The sequence below is a fragment of the Polypterus senegalus genome, chromosome 11 (genome assembly GCF_016835505.1).
Source record: "Polypterus senegalus isolate Bchr_013 chromosome 11, ASM1683550v1, whole genome shotgun sequence".
NCBI classification, from domain to species: Eukaryota; Metazoa; Chordata; class Cladistia; order Polypteriformes; family Polypteridae; genus Polypterus; species Polypterus senegalus.
Window position 1 is genome coordinate 46916156 of NC_053164.1, and position 15266 is coordinate 46931421.

Consider the following 15266-nt stretch of genomic DNA (forward strand, 5'->3'; position numbering starts at 1 on the left):
GGTTTATTAAGCTCATAATTGCATTTTGCTAAATACTATATTTTGCTTCCTATATAGTATGTGAAAGAAAAAATGTATTCTGCAAAGAACACTGGTTTGGTACTCTGTCTGATACTACTCACATACACATGTTAATTTCTTGCTTTTATATGTATCTGTATATTAATGAACACAATGCACAAACAACAATTCCAATATGCTTGTTATACATGGAAAACATAACTAAGTTTTGTATGAACAAGATAAATGCTGTGATAAATAAGAATGAAAATGTATAAATATAAGTATGTCTATTCTTACGTACACAAAAGATCAAGTATACAGAAACACAAGAATATGCAAGAAAAAAAAGATTTTCATCTAATGCAACTCAAAACACTCAAAACTTCAAATGTCATCATAATTTTGGATTTAGAATGTTTGTCAGATTTAACCTTATCCATTTCAATGGTCACAGATATCATAAAAGAGGTACAAATGTGAAGTATGTGTATTCGAGAATCTTCTAATGACATTCTGATGACAAATGTACAAAATTATTTCTCTCTAAAACAAACACCACTTGTTGCATAACATTTCAGTATACTATATTTATAAGGACTTCAGAAAGTTCAATTTTAAAGTAGAATTTAAGAAAATAAGAGCAATCATGCCTTATAGTATATCAAAAATATCAAGTGTAGGAGATTAATTGTTACTTTTGCATGCAATGTGTAAATTCATTATTCACATAATGATAATAATAAATATGTATAATGTATACATAGAAACGCAGTGACAGCATATGTGCTACATACTAATAGTGATTAAGGCTTACATTCTACAAGACATTGTAGACATTTTGTTTCCTTGTGGAATGGATAACTTAGTTATCTGGGTAATATATATACAGGAAAAGAGAAATTTATAGAATACTAACAGTGTACTTATGAACTGGAAACAGATGAATACGTTTGCAGAAACAAGCCAAACATGTTTCAATTTCTAAAGCTGCAGCAGTACATGTGATAGCAATGTATTGTATTATTGAATTTTTAACACAAGAGAACAATGTGCCGTTAAGAGATTTATTCTTGTTTAGTCAGCGTGTACTAGGACTATGCCCATTGTCATGTTACGGTCAAGATATGGGCTGCAAAACTACATTGAGGCAGAATGTCTCACAAAGATGACCAAAGGTCTAACTAGTCTTGGTCCAAGAAAATGTAGCCACCATGTAGTGAATAACAAGAGAGGCTTGAAGAGTGACAGTGTGTGAGATAACAGACAATACAGGAATTTATTATCAGTCAGTTGAATCTACTCTTGGGAAAAATTAATCATAAGTAAACTCTGTGTATGATGCATCTACAAAATGTTGTCTGCTGAAATTAGGAATCTCCACATCCAAACTGTTGAGAATCTCAGACTGATGAATTTGAACTGGGGTTTCTAAACTTGAGGAGAAGTGGTAGTTGTAAACGGTCAACTTTTGGAAGAAGCAGAAATACACAGTACCATTAAAAAGAACAATAGATGTTAATATTGCTATATATTGTTTAATTTTAAAAATACTGGGCTGTGCGAGGGGTTACTGAACTGGATGGTGGATGCTAGTGACAAGAGCACTGCTTTGTTTCACAGCAGACCACAGGTTAGATGGGGGTTAGGAGAAAAGAGAGATTCAGACAGAGAAAGGAAATGTCATTTAGAAGCTAAAGTGGGAACACATGGGACATTAGGGGACAGTATGTCTTGTATAAATGTTATGTTTCCTCAGGCATTAGGCAGGGGTATCAGTAGACGTCTGAGAAAGTGATGACCAAGGTGTAAGTGTGTAATACACTCCCCCAATAAAACAGAAAACCCAGAAAGAGGTATGGATGTCTGGCTGACTATAGAATTTGTCTCACTACTGAGGACAGTAATATTACTGAGTGAAACACATGTGTGTTTACCAAATGAAATATTGTCAAAGAGGATTACTGTTCAACACAGAAAAAAATAAAATTAACATTCTCAAACACTCTTAATACAAATCAGAGTCATGATGTGGCCAAAGCCTTTTCTGGAAACGCTGGTCACAAGACGAAAACAACTACGGACAGGACACCAGTCCATTGCAAGGACCATTCATATACATACTCACACTACCCATATTCATTCACTGGACGAATATGAACACTCCAATTAAGCTAATCTATACATCTTTGGGAAAAAAGATGTACCAGAAAAGAAACCCATGCAGGCACAAGGAAAACACCACATGGATGATGACCATAAGGAGGCAGCAGTATCCACTGCACCACTGCATAAAGAAATAGGCAAATTAAATCAAAAAATAAGAGTGTGAAAAAAGAAGAATGTGACATGATATAAAGACTAACAAGGTACTTATAAAACACAATTACCTTCTTGTTTGCCTGATATAACTTCAACATGAGAGTCAGAAAAAAGAAAGTCAAAATGAACAGGGATGTCTGTACGGAGATCCTCAAGGAGAGCTTCCTGCTGGCTGAACAAAAAAAAGAAAGCTATAATTTAATGCCATGCATGCATGGAAAAAACACCAACAGCACGAAAAACTTGGAGAAATTAGTGAAGATTCAAAGTAAAGATGTAAATGATTTGTTGACTCACTGTTAGTCAGTCAAAACAGATTACAGAGAATATTTCCAACGCAGCATAGTCACTAGTTAAACTTTTTAAAACCCATCATCATAAAATGAAATTAACTTCTTATTGTTAAAGCTAAAACTACTTTTAATAATAGCACTTATCACACACATGCACATTGGAGACAAGTTCAGGGCTCGTCCTGAGACAAAATTTCAAAACAAGATTCCTGTATGTACTATACATATCAAAAGAATATAGTTAATATCAAGTTAAAAGAAGTGGGAGTTCAGGGTGATGTTTTTAGATGGGTGCAGAATTGGCTCAAACACAGGAAGCAGAGGGTAGGAATATAAGTAACAAGCTGGTTAAGTTTGCAGATGATACCAAGATAGGTGGATTAGCAGATAATTTGGAATCCGTTATATCATTACAGAAGGACTTGGATAGCATACAGGCTTGGGCAGATTTGTGGCAGATGAAATTTAATGTCAGTAAATGTAAAGTATTACACATAGGAAGTAAAAATATTAGGTTTGAATACACAATGGGTGGTCGGAAAATCGAGAGTACACCTTATGAGAAGGATTTAGGAGTCATAGTGGACTCAAAGCTATCAACTTCCCAACAGTGTTCAGAAGCCATTAAGAAGGCTAACAGAATGTTAGGTTATATAGCACGATCTGTGGAGTACAAGTCCAAGGAGGTTATGCTCAACCTTTATAATGCACTGGTGAGGCCTCATCTTGAGTACTGTGTGCAGTTTTGGTCTCCAGGGTACAAAAAGGACATAGCAGCACTAGAAAAGGTCCAGAGAAGAGCGACTAGGCTGATTCCAGGTCTACAGGGGTTGAATTATGAGGAAAGATTAAAAGAGCTGAGCCTTTACAGTTTAAGCAAAAGAAGATTAAGAGGTGACATGATTGAAGTGTTTAAAATTATGAAGGGAATTAGTACAAGTGGATCGAGACTTGTATTTTAAAATGAGCTCATCAAGAACACGGGGACACAGTTGGAAACTTATTAAGGGTAAATTTCGCACAAACATTAGGAAGTTTTTCTTTACACAAAGAACAATAGACACTTGGAATAAGCTACCAAGTAGTGTGGTAGACAGTAAGACGTTAGGGACTGTCAAAACTCGACTTGATGTTTTCTTGGAGGAAACAAGTGGACAGGACTGGCGAGCTTTGTTGGGCTGAATGGCCTGTTCTCGTCTAGATTGTTCTAATGTTCTATGCTATGTAAGTGTGCATTTGTTTATTATTTTGGTATGTCATTTATTTATTCTGATTTTCTATCTACAAGTTAAATTCCGTTACAACGAAGTGCCAGTGACCTAAAAAATATTTTGTTGTAATGAAAATTTCTCAGTAATGAGATTCTTAATTTGTCACTGTAGCGTTTTCTTTAACTTGCGTCCAAGCATTTGCAATCATTTAAACAGCTTCTTTCACATTAATTTTCATCTTGGAGGTCCAAATCACCCATCAAGATCTATTCGGAGTTACTTTGGCGCCGAACCGCTGCAGTGCAGTGAGGGTAAATGGATAAACAGTCTTCCACAGACACAGTGATCGTGCTTTGGGACGGTCTTCTGCATGTAGTCCCATGACTTTGCTTTTTCTTGAATGAGTGGCCCACAAATAGGAATGTTTCTTGAACAAGCATCACTGTACCACATAAAAAGTGCTTTTTCAACATCTTCAAATGTGCTGAGGCCCAAGGTGTGCAACCCGAGATATTTCTTCCATTTTTGCTCAGTCTTTCAAGAAAGTTTACAGTGTCGTTGGCGAAATTTGATGGCAACGTCTTTTTTCTTTTTGCCGGAATTGAGAGCCGCAAAAATGTCACTTGTTTTTCTCATGTGAGCTGTTGTCATTTTGTCCTGTCTGCCATTTCTATAGGAGGGTGATAATGAGATAAATTCCAATGGATGTTTTCTCAAATGTTGAAGTGCAATAAGCAAAAGGTATCACATAAAACCGCAGAAAACAAACACAGCAAAAAAAACAGTACGAGGAAAGATCAAAGAGGGAAAGAAGTACAGTACAATGTTTCTGTCTGGGGATCGTTATGTATAACTGAGCTGCAACCACAGAACTCACGGCTCTGTGGACGATTCATTCAGGCATTTCAAGGTCACTTCGATGTAATGAAAGTATCGGCTGAATGTTTTTTTGTAGTAATGAGGTTTTTATAGAATCTGTCTTATGGGTAAAGGGTCGGGACCATAAAAATACTTCGTGTAATGAACATTTTGTCGTAACAAATTTTACCTGTATTTCTAATTTGTTTTTTTCTTTTCTTTAAGCTACATCCTTTGTATGAAAATGTGCTATCTAAATAAGTGTTATTGTTGCTGTTGTTGACATTGTACATTATGGAAGCTGTAGGAATTTTGATTTTGACAGGCTGTCTGCTTTTCTATTAAACATGATTTTCCACTAGTTTCTCACAGCATTTGAAAAACAATTTATCTGCTGAAACAAAAAAGGAAGAAATTTGTATTAATATCTGTAAAATAATGCTAACAATTGTTGTTTCCACTGCCTACAGTACATCAACAAATGTTTCATTTTTTGCAAAAAAAACCTCTTTTTGATAGGAACCTGGCTGATGAGATCATTAGAGGTAAAATGACTTCCTGATTATAAAATTCGCTGGAAGAAAAACCTGCAGCTACAGGGGTCTCCCAGGACTGAACTTAGAAACTCTGGCATGGTTCATTAAATCAAATGATATAACCTTGCTTTTTGAATTGCTTTAGATTTTGTTTGTAAACGAGGATGTGTGTTATTGGATGATATTGTATTTCATAAATAAACTGTAAGTCCACGGTTCTGGAGGATAGCAATTAAGAATTAGTATGTCAGTGAGAAACGACTGAATATTCTTAAGAGTAAGGATGTCAAAACAACCGATACTTTCGGTAGCAGACAATACTCTTAAAACTGTAACGGTTCTAGCTTTGTATCACTATCAGTAGTATCGAATGACAGTCGGTACTGCTCTCATGCATGATTTCAAGTAGACCTGGGAGTGCAAATGGCATTTCAGGTGGTGCAACAATGGGAAAGGATGCATCACGATTTGTCAAAATTGAGCAAGTTATCTGACTTTATCGTGGCACAATTGGTGTCTTTCAGTGTGCCATCATTTGTAGGTCATTTATAAGTTAGTGCTCCACTTCAATAAATGAAAAGAATCAAGCATTGCACGTGCAATTTTCAGCTGTGAATGAGCTGCACAAATGCACATTTTTACTGGTTCATTGCTGTAGGTGGAGCGTTCATAAAGGTGAATTTTTTTTTTTTTTTAATGTGAATGGAATTTGAACCTTGCAACGATCTGTAGAGAAGTTAGAGGTCCTGTATTGATTTCTGTGCAAGCCCTGAATGTGAAACATCACTGATTTTGTTGTTTTGTTGGTGGGGGTTTCAAGGAGGACTGAACTGAATGCAACATCTACTACTTACACTCAACTCATCTCACCTGCTGGCAGTACCACAGCAATTTTAGTTGTGCAGCGCAGTGTGCATCTGTTTATTTTTTTCTTTTAACTGCAGTGCAGGTGTTATCAAAGAACAAAGCTTGTTGACTACATTTTATTGTTTAGCAGAGAAGTACTGGTCCTCTTCCTTACTCTAAATTTAAAGTTGAGGCGGAGATATTTCAACTAATAATAGGTTGGAAAATAAATCCACAGAACATATTCTTAAACTACCTTTCAGGCAGGATCCTCATACCAGCTGTACACAATATATATAAAGGTGTCTCTTTGTGTTTCCCTTTGGGAATGTGCTTTTCTGCAAAACTCAACAAAGGGTAGATATAATCGCTGGCTTTCTCCGGAGTAGTGGCAAGATCAGAAATTCCTTTGTGAGAAATGGAAAAAACAAAGATTATTATTGCATACTTCATTTGCTTTGTGCAGTTTATTGTAGCAGAAAGACACAGAATGTGTGCATCCCAAAAATACATAAGACAAAGTTCACCATTACAACTGCTTCACATATGCAGAATGTCTTCTTTTTTATAATATAGGAAAATGTTATAATATATTTTAATAAATAAGAAAAAGTAATAACAAAGATGCAGAAAAGATTAACTATGCATTGAACATAATTTATTTTAAACAGCAAAGCTAAGTATTTTATCTGTTGGTCTAAGGCCTTTAGGTTTAACTTGTAATAGAAAAAAAGACCAAAAGAAAGAAGGGCAGGGTCTGCTAAACTCTGAAACCAAGTTGAAAGCTAGAAATTGCCTGATTGTTTTCTGTTGTTTTTTGGATATAGAGGTATCCACGTCAGACCATGTTTCTCTTTAAAGATAAATACAAGTAAATTCTATTTGAACAGACAGACATCCATAATGAACATTTGATGAGATTTTCTCTATCACCTCAGGATCCAGATGTTAAATGCCTACTCAGTCTAATCAATATCAATTAGGATTTTATCCTCTAATTTTACCAAGGCCAACAGCATTCCAAATCACTACCTGATTTATTAGCTCACTGGAAGACCAGTCGTTTACTAATAAGCAGCAAGATCATACAGTTTCTAATAGGAGATATGGACAGGGGGACATTGCATCATGGGCCATGTAAAATAAACATGGTGGCACCATTCACCTGGGAGAACTCCCATCAGCACACCTGCAGGTCTGCATGGTAGCTGTAGTACCAATGGGTGGTCCTGCTAGTGTCTCTGGATGCCACCAGAGGAGACTCCTCTGTCCCATTGAGGATCTCCCTGACCCTGAGGTCAATTTCCTGAAGGCAATATTGTAGCACTAGGAGTACTCCCAGGTCTAGCATTAAAAGGAGCAGCTGTGCCTCAAGACAGTTGGAACCAGATGAGGACACAGCTTGCCTGGAGAGGAATGGAGGAGAAAAGAAAAATAAGTGTATGGCTTATTGTGGAGAAGAGCCTGTATTGAAAAAAAGATTCTGACCCTGGGTTTGAAGTCTGTACTCTTTTGGTCTGGGTTTGGGTCTATGAACGCACTCCTCATGACCACACAATAACCCCTCTAAACAGTAAAAAGGCTCAATAGTACATTCCTAAAAAGAAAGAAAAAAAATCTCAAGAGCTGATTCTTGTCTTAGACCCAAAGCTTATCCCTGTACCTTTATTACGGGGGTCTATAAATAATCGGAAAGAAAAATAATGTACAGTACATTCATACATACAAAAATGTACCAGTTTGTTATTTAAATAAATAAATAGATATAGAGTAAATATGGAAAGAATTAAGTTCTAAGTTTTGTTTATACAGGACCATGCAAAATCAAAACATAAAGATGCACTTCTAATGCCTGCACCACTGAAAACAGAATGCACTCTGGATTTTTTAGCAAATGCACTTTTAGTTGTGACACTGCAGAGATGATTATTTTAAGTTTGGAAGCTCTTTGGCGATTCACATAATGACCTTCAGTTTCATGTGTTCATTTCCCGGTCCTAGTCATGCAGTTCCTATCCTGCCTTTCCTTACAGCAGAACCCCATAATGTAGAACAGAAACCATTTATAGATAATGCATTATTTAAAAGAGTACCTGGCTTTATTTTCATCACTACGGGTTTCCTGTTTTTGTCTCTCATTTGTTTGATGTCTAGCAAATCATGTGGATTTCCATTGTGTCTTGGCCAGCAATACACAAAGATTCTTGACCCACTACTTCCACAGTCCACTACAATACCATAGTTCAGATTGGTATTACTGGTATCTGTAGCTTCCGTGTCTGTCACTCGTGCCAAGTACCTGAGGACAAAAAGAAAAAAGAGAAAACCATCACTGATATGCTTTTACATTATTTCACATGTCTTGTGGCCATTGTAATTTTTACACATGCTTGTCAACAGCATTAAATAAAGTAATGTAAAAGGGCTGCTCAATCATTGAATTTTATTTTGCCTCATTTGGGGAGACAAGATGAAGGAAGGTGTGAGGTGCTAATGGGAAGGAAAGAGAAGGGCAATAAGTCTTTTGTTCTTTCCATAAACTCTGTTATAAACACAACCTTACTGAAATTTCAGCAGTTTAAGCTCATGTAATAACTTGAAATGGCACAAAGTAAGCAGTAAACAGCCAGAGTTTAAAGAACTGTTTAGGTTACCAAAAACTGAAAAAGAATATAATTTTAAAAGTTATGAAAAAAAATCTTATTAGAGTTAACTACTTACTACTTTTGTGCAGTAACAGAAATTAATTTTATTTATATATATATATATATATATATATATATATATATATATATATACACAGTGGTGTGAAAACTATTTGCCCCTTCCTGATTTCTTATTCTTTTGCATGTTTGTCACACAAAATGTTTCTGATCATCAAACACATTTAACCATTAGTCAAATATAACACAAGTAAACACAAAATGCAGTTTTTAAATGATGGTTTTTATTATTTAGGGAGAAAAAATCCAAACCTACATGGCCCTGTGTGAAAAGTAATTGCCCCTTGTTCAAAAATCACCTAACTGTGGTGTATCACACCTGAGTTCAATTTCCTGATTACTGCCACACCTGTTTCAATCAAGAAATCACTTCAATAGGAGCTGCCTGACATAGAGAAGTAGACCAAAAGCACCTCAAAAGCTAGACATCATGCCAAGATCCAAAGAAATTCAGGAACAAATGAGAACAGAAGTCATTGAGATCTATCAGTCTGGTAAAGGTTATAAAGCCATTTCTAAAGCTTTGGGACTCCAGTGAACCACAGTGACAGCCATTATCCACAAATGGCAAAAACATGGAACAGTGGTGAACCTTCCCAGGAGTGGCCGGCCGACCAAAATTACCCCAAGAGCGCAGAGACGACTCATCCGAGAGGTCACAAAGATCCCAGGACAACGTCTAAAGAACTGCAGGCCTCACTTGCCTCAATTAAGGTCAGTGTTCACGACTCCACCATAAGAAAGAGACTGGGCAAAAATGGCCTGCATGGCAGATTTCCAAGACGCAAACCACTTTTAAGCAAAAGAACATTAGGGCTCGTCTCAATTTTGCTAAGAAACATCTCAATGATTGCCAAGACTTTTGGGAAAATACCTTGTGGACTGATGAGACAAAAGTTGAACTTTTGGAAGGCAAATGTCCGTTACATCTGGTGTAAAAGGAACACAGCATTTCAGAAAAAGAACATCATACCAACAGTAAAATATGGTGGTGGTAGTGTGATGGTCTGGGGTTGTTTTGCTGCTTCAGGACCTGGAAGGCTTGCTGTGATAGATGGAACCATGAATTCTACTGTCTACCAAAAATCCTGAAGGAGAATGTCCGCCATCTATTCGTCAACTCAAGCTGAAGCGATCTTGGGTGCTGCAACAGGACAATGACCCAAAACACACCAGCAAATCCACCTCTGAATGGCTGAAGAAAAACAAAATAAAGACTTTGAAGTGGCCTAGTCAAAGTCCTGACCTGAATCCAATTGAGATGCTATGGCACGACCTTAAAAAGGCGGTTCATGCTAGAAAACCCTCAACTAAAGCTGAATTACAACAATTCTGCAAAGATGAGTGGGCCAAAATTCCTCCAGAGCTGTAAAAGACTCATTGCAAGTTATCGCAGACGCTTGATTGCAGTTATTGCTGCTAAGGGTGGCCCAACCAGTTATTAGGTTCAGGGGGCAATTACTTTATCACACAGGGCCATGTAGGTTTGGATTTTTTTCTCCCTAAATAATAAAACCATCATTTAAAAACTGCATTTTGTGTTTACTTGTGTTATATTTGACTAATGGTTAAATGTGTTTGATGATCAGAAACATTTTGTGTGACAAACATGCAAAAGAATAAGAAATCAGGAAGGGGCAAATAGTTTTTCACACCACTGTGTGTATATATATATATATATATATATATATATATATATATATATATATATATATATGCATCAAAACTATGAATGAACACATGTGGAGTTATGCACTTAACAAAAAAAGGTGAAATAACTGAAAACATGGTTTATATTCTAGTTTCTTCAAAATAGCCACCCTTTGCTCTGATTACTGCTTTGCACACTCTTGGCATTCTCTCGATGAGCTTCAACAGGTAGTCACCTGAAATGGTTTTCACTTCACAGGTGTGCCTTATCAGGGTTATTTAGTGGAATTTCTTGCTTTATCAATGGGGTTGGGACCAGCAGTTGTGTTGTGCAGAAGTCAGGTTAGTTGGACGATCATTTATTTTTCAACAGGACAATGACCCCAAACACACCTCCAGGCTGTGTAAGGGCTATTTGACCAAGAAGGAGAGTGATGGAGTGCTGTAAATGGTCATGAAAATAAAGAAAACACATTGAATGAGGAGGTGTGTCCAAACTTTTGGCCTGTACTGTGTGTGTGTATATATATACACTGCTTCCCAAGACAATCATTAACCCACCACCAAACTGCTCATGCTGAATGATGTTACAGGCAGCATAATGTTCTCCATGGCTTCTCCAGACCCTTTCACTTCTGTCACGTGCTCAGGGTGAACCTGCTCTCATCTGTAAAAAGCACAGGGCACCAGTGGTGCATCTGCCAATTCTGGTATTCTATGGCGAATGCCAATCGAGCTGCATGCTGCTGGGCAGTAAGCTCAGGGCCCATTAGAGGACCATTAGAGGTGCCCTTGGGTCACCCTCATGAAGTCTTTCTGGTTGTTTGGTCAGAGACATTCACACCAGTGGCCTGCTGGAGGTCATTTTGTAGGGCTCTGGCAGTGCTCATCCTGTTCCTCCTTGCCCAAAGGAGCAGATACTGGTCCTGCTGATGGGTTATGGACCTTCTATGGCCCTCTCCAAGTCTCCTAGAGTAACTGCTTGTCTCCTAGAATCTCCTCCATGCCCTTGAGACTGTGCAGGGAGACACAGCAAACCTTCTGGCAATGACACGTATTGATGTGCCATCCTGGAGAAGTTGGACTACCTGTGCAACCTCTGTAGGGTCCAGGTATCGCCTCATGCTACCAGTAGTGACACTGACTGTAGCCAAATGCAAAACTAGTGTAGAAACAGTCAGAAAAGATGAGGAGGGAAAAATGTCAGTGGCCTCCACCTGTTAAACCATTCCTGTTTTGGCGGCCATCTCATTGTTGCCCCTCTAGTGCATCTGTTGTTAATTTTATTAACACCACAGCAGCTGAAACTGATTAACAACCCCTCTGCTACTTAACTGACCAGATTAATATCCCATAAGTTTCATTGACTTTATGCTATACTCTGATTAAAAAGTGTTCCTTTAATTCTTTTGAGCAGTATGTGTGTGTGTATATATATATATATATATATATATATATATATATATATATATATATATAGAGAGAGAGAGAGAGAGAGAGAGAGATACATATAATCTCTCTCTCTATATATATATATATATATATATATATATATATATATATATATATATATCTATCTATATCTATATATCTATATATCTATATATATATATATATATATATATATATAGATATATAAATGACCCTACTTTTTCTGTTACTTGTTGTATAGTATATCTATGTTATTTTTGGTATGTTACTCATTCTTAGATTGATTAATCGATTTTTGTTTGTCCCCAGGATGAAATGTAGCTTCTTCCAGAACCTCAATGACTTAGCATTCCACTTCAACAAGCGTAAAATAATTGAATTATATGGGTTTATTATTCAGATATCTCACAAATTGCCTAAAACCTACCTAGGCTAAGATCCAACCTTTGAACAATGTCAAGAGCCCACTTCACTAAATGACATTTTGGGAATGTCCTATACTTGGTTTAGTTTGGGCAACACTGATTAGAATTGCATTACAATCACTACTAACACCTTAAAATTAACATTTGGTATAATGCCTGATGAGATAAATGTGCACTGTTAAACCTCATTTATGGCTTTGCTCAACTACAAAAATTCTAGTATAATGTAATATAATTTCAATTAGCACAATCTATACAGTTATGGCTTTCTTGCAATGTATGTATGGAATTAAATTGGTCTACAACATGAATTAGATAATGGAGAGTAGAAAGCAGTCCCAAAATGCTTTGGAAAAGAAGAAGAAGAAGAAGAAGAAGAAGAATGTTTTCTGTTTTACTAATGATCATATGAACTAACCATTAAAAATGAGAAAGGGCAGATTCTGTGAGTCGTGTGTAAAACCAGCTCTGCAAAATACAGCAAAATTATTTAGCTTGTCCTGAATAATATGATGCTAAAATTAGTGTGAGTAAAGAACACCAACCATTCTCCTGAATTTGAATATCAGTTTTTCCCTTCAAATAAGTTTTTTTTTGTTTTTTTTTTTTGCATGAATATTTGAATTATATTCAAACAATGATACATGATATGACAGCCTAGAGTGGCTCCAGTTTTGTCTAAACTACAAAATACATGGTAAATATGTAATCCATAATGATATATACTTTATTAGCAAGGTCTTTCAAAAACATAGAGCACATGTGTTACAGTTGATCGCTTTACTAGTTAAGTATGTAGTCCATACTCTGTACAAAAAAGTAATGCCCCAAAAAAGAAATGTTCTTCTTAACTCTGAAATTAGGTTGTTTTCATAATACATTTTGCTGCTTAGCTGCATATTCATTAGAATAAGAGTTCCCCTGATACCTCACAAATGATCCTTTTAATTTTGGTGCCTTTTATATGCTACATCACATTTCTCAATGTCTACAAAACCATCCAGAAGTGTCCATACTTGGACAACAAGCCAGTCAGATGCAGTTTACCGTGAATTAAAAACCTGTAGTTCTCAACTTTTGATCCAAGCTTTTGGCTTTAGTCTTCCTTCCAGTTTAACTTTCAGCCTCTCTTTAAAACTGAAAGACCAGATTTTTCTAAATGCCTGTCTACATGTTTGCACTTACTGCCCTGCAATTACGTGCTGACTACATTTCCAGCTTAACTGATATGTTAAACAAAATAGGATCATTTACAAATTATCACATTTATAGATTTATAAACCACAAACAGCAGCACTACTCTGACCTTACTTGAACAATTCCAACAACTGTCTTCTTCATGCAAACTAAATTCACTAAGCTCCTGAGGTTTCAAAAGGTAAAAGAAAGTGGTTCAATTAATTACTTGCAATAATGGTCAATCAGGTACATTTGGTCTAAACTATTGGTAGTGCCTTCAGGAAGTGGATAAAAATGAAAGTTTATGGACTAATGAATATTAACATTTTCACCTGTTACTTAAAGCATAGGCGTGTGATATAAAAAGCCAGTGAAGTTTAGTGTCGCTGTGCATCAAAAAGCATGTCTGTCTACAACAGAGATAAACAAGCTTCAAACTCATTTTTATGTGTGTAATCCATTTATGATGTGAATGTCCAAAATAAATAAGAATTATAACCAGAGGATGGGGCACACACCCCAGCTTAGTGCTTATCTTGCTGACAGCACTACTGTGCAAAGTGAAAATAATTGTGAAGAAATAACTGTCTTAATGCATAGCCTTCCTCCTTGATCTACTCACTTGGGCAAGCTTTATTGTTATTAGGTATTACTGAACAAGTTATATATTAATGAGCAGTACTATACGTACAGTGATTATAGTTAAAACATTATGTAACATGATTATTTTAATATCACTCCTAATCTGTTACATATGCCTTTTTATGAATATGATGTGAGGAAATTCTAGACTTCTAATGAAATAAAGGCCCATAAGACTAGAGCTATAGTATACATACCTCTGAAACTGCTTATCCTTAAATAACCAACTATGTTTGCTCCTGCTCATCACAAGAATGAAGTACAGAAGCAAAATCATTCCCAAACAGATGCCAAGCAGCAAGAGTTGGCGCAAAGCCAGTCCCACAATTCTGGGCACTCCAACAGGAGCCAAACTAAAGTGCCAAGACGCTGGTAACAGACAGGAAAAGTTTATTCTAGAATGAGAACAAAAAAAAAAAATTAAACAGAAAAGCTTAATGGTGTTTGATCTGTTCAAGATATAGTAATCCAAGAAGGAATAATTAATGAAAAGGATAATACAGTTTACCTAAGCCTATAATTAACTTCTAGTTGTTTTTGTCCATAAAAGTTGGAATGAAACAAACAAGAATTAGAAAGCACTTGAAAAGTGGTCCAGTATCAAGCAAGTGTGTCTATGTGGATTTTCCTAGACACATCAGTACCCCTTTGCAGTTCCAGGACATTCTATTAGGCTATTTGAAAATGTAACATCGGCCTGGCATTAGGGGATATACAGTGCCCTCCACTATTATTGGCAACCCTTATAAAAATTAGTAAGAAAGGTTAGAAGAAAATCACTGTTTGCTGAAGAACCGTCATCTTGCACTGAAAAAAATCAGAAACACCTGACTTTTAATTGAAACAAATTAATTAAAAGAAAAACAAAGCACTCATCAAGACAAATATTTTTAACAAAAACACACATGCCACAATTGTTGCCATCCCTGCATTTAATACTTTGTACGACATTAACTTTGCCAATATAAGAGCATGGAGTCTTCTCTTATAACCTTTTACAAGATTGGAGAATACAGAGCATGGCATCCGAGACCATTCTTCTTTACATTATCTCTCCAGATCATCCAGAGTCCTAAGTCCCTCTCCTGTGTACTCTTCTCTTTAGCTCACTCCACATGTTTTCAACAGGGTTCAGGTCAGGGGACTGAGA

The 15266-nt window shown here is 36.4% G+C and overlaps 1 protein-coding gene across 2 annotated transcripts in view; it reads right to left on the reverse strand.

Moving 5' to 3' along the window:
* entpd4 (ectonucleoside triphosphate diphosphohydrolase 4) overlaps positions 1 to 15266 on the reverse strand; it is a 56295-nt gene that overhangs the window by 26806 nt on the left and 14223 nt on the right. For both annotated transcript variants that reach the window (XM_039768530.1, XM_039768529.1), the window contains exons 3-6: positions 14314 to 14511; positions 8160 to 8365; positions 6323 to 6473; positions 2391 to 2494 (exon numbers count right to left, since the gene is read on the reverse strand). In XM_039768530.1, coding sequence (XP_039624464.1) covers positions 2391 to 2494; positions 6323 to 6473; positions 8160 to 8365; positions 14314 to 14511 — 659 coding nt within the window. The remainder of the gene's footprint in view (positions 1 to 2390; positions 2495 to 6322; positions 6474 to 8159; positions 8366 to 14313; positions 14512 to 15266) is intronic.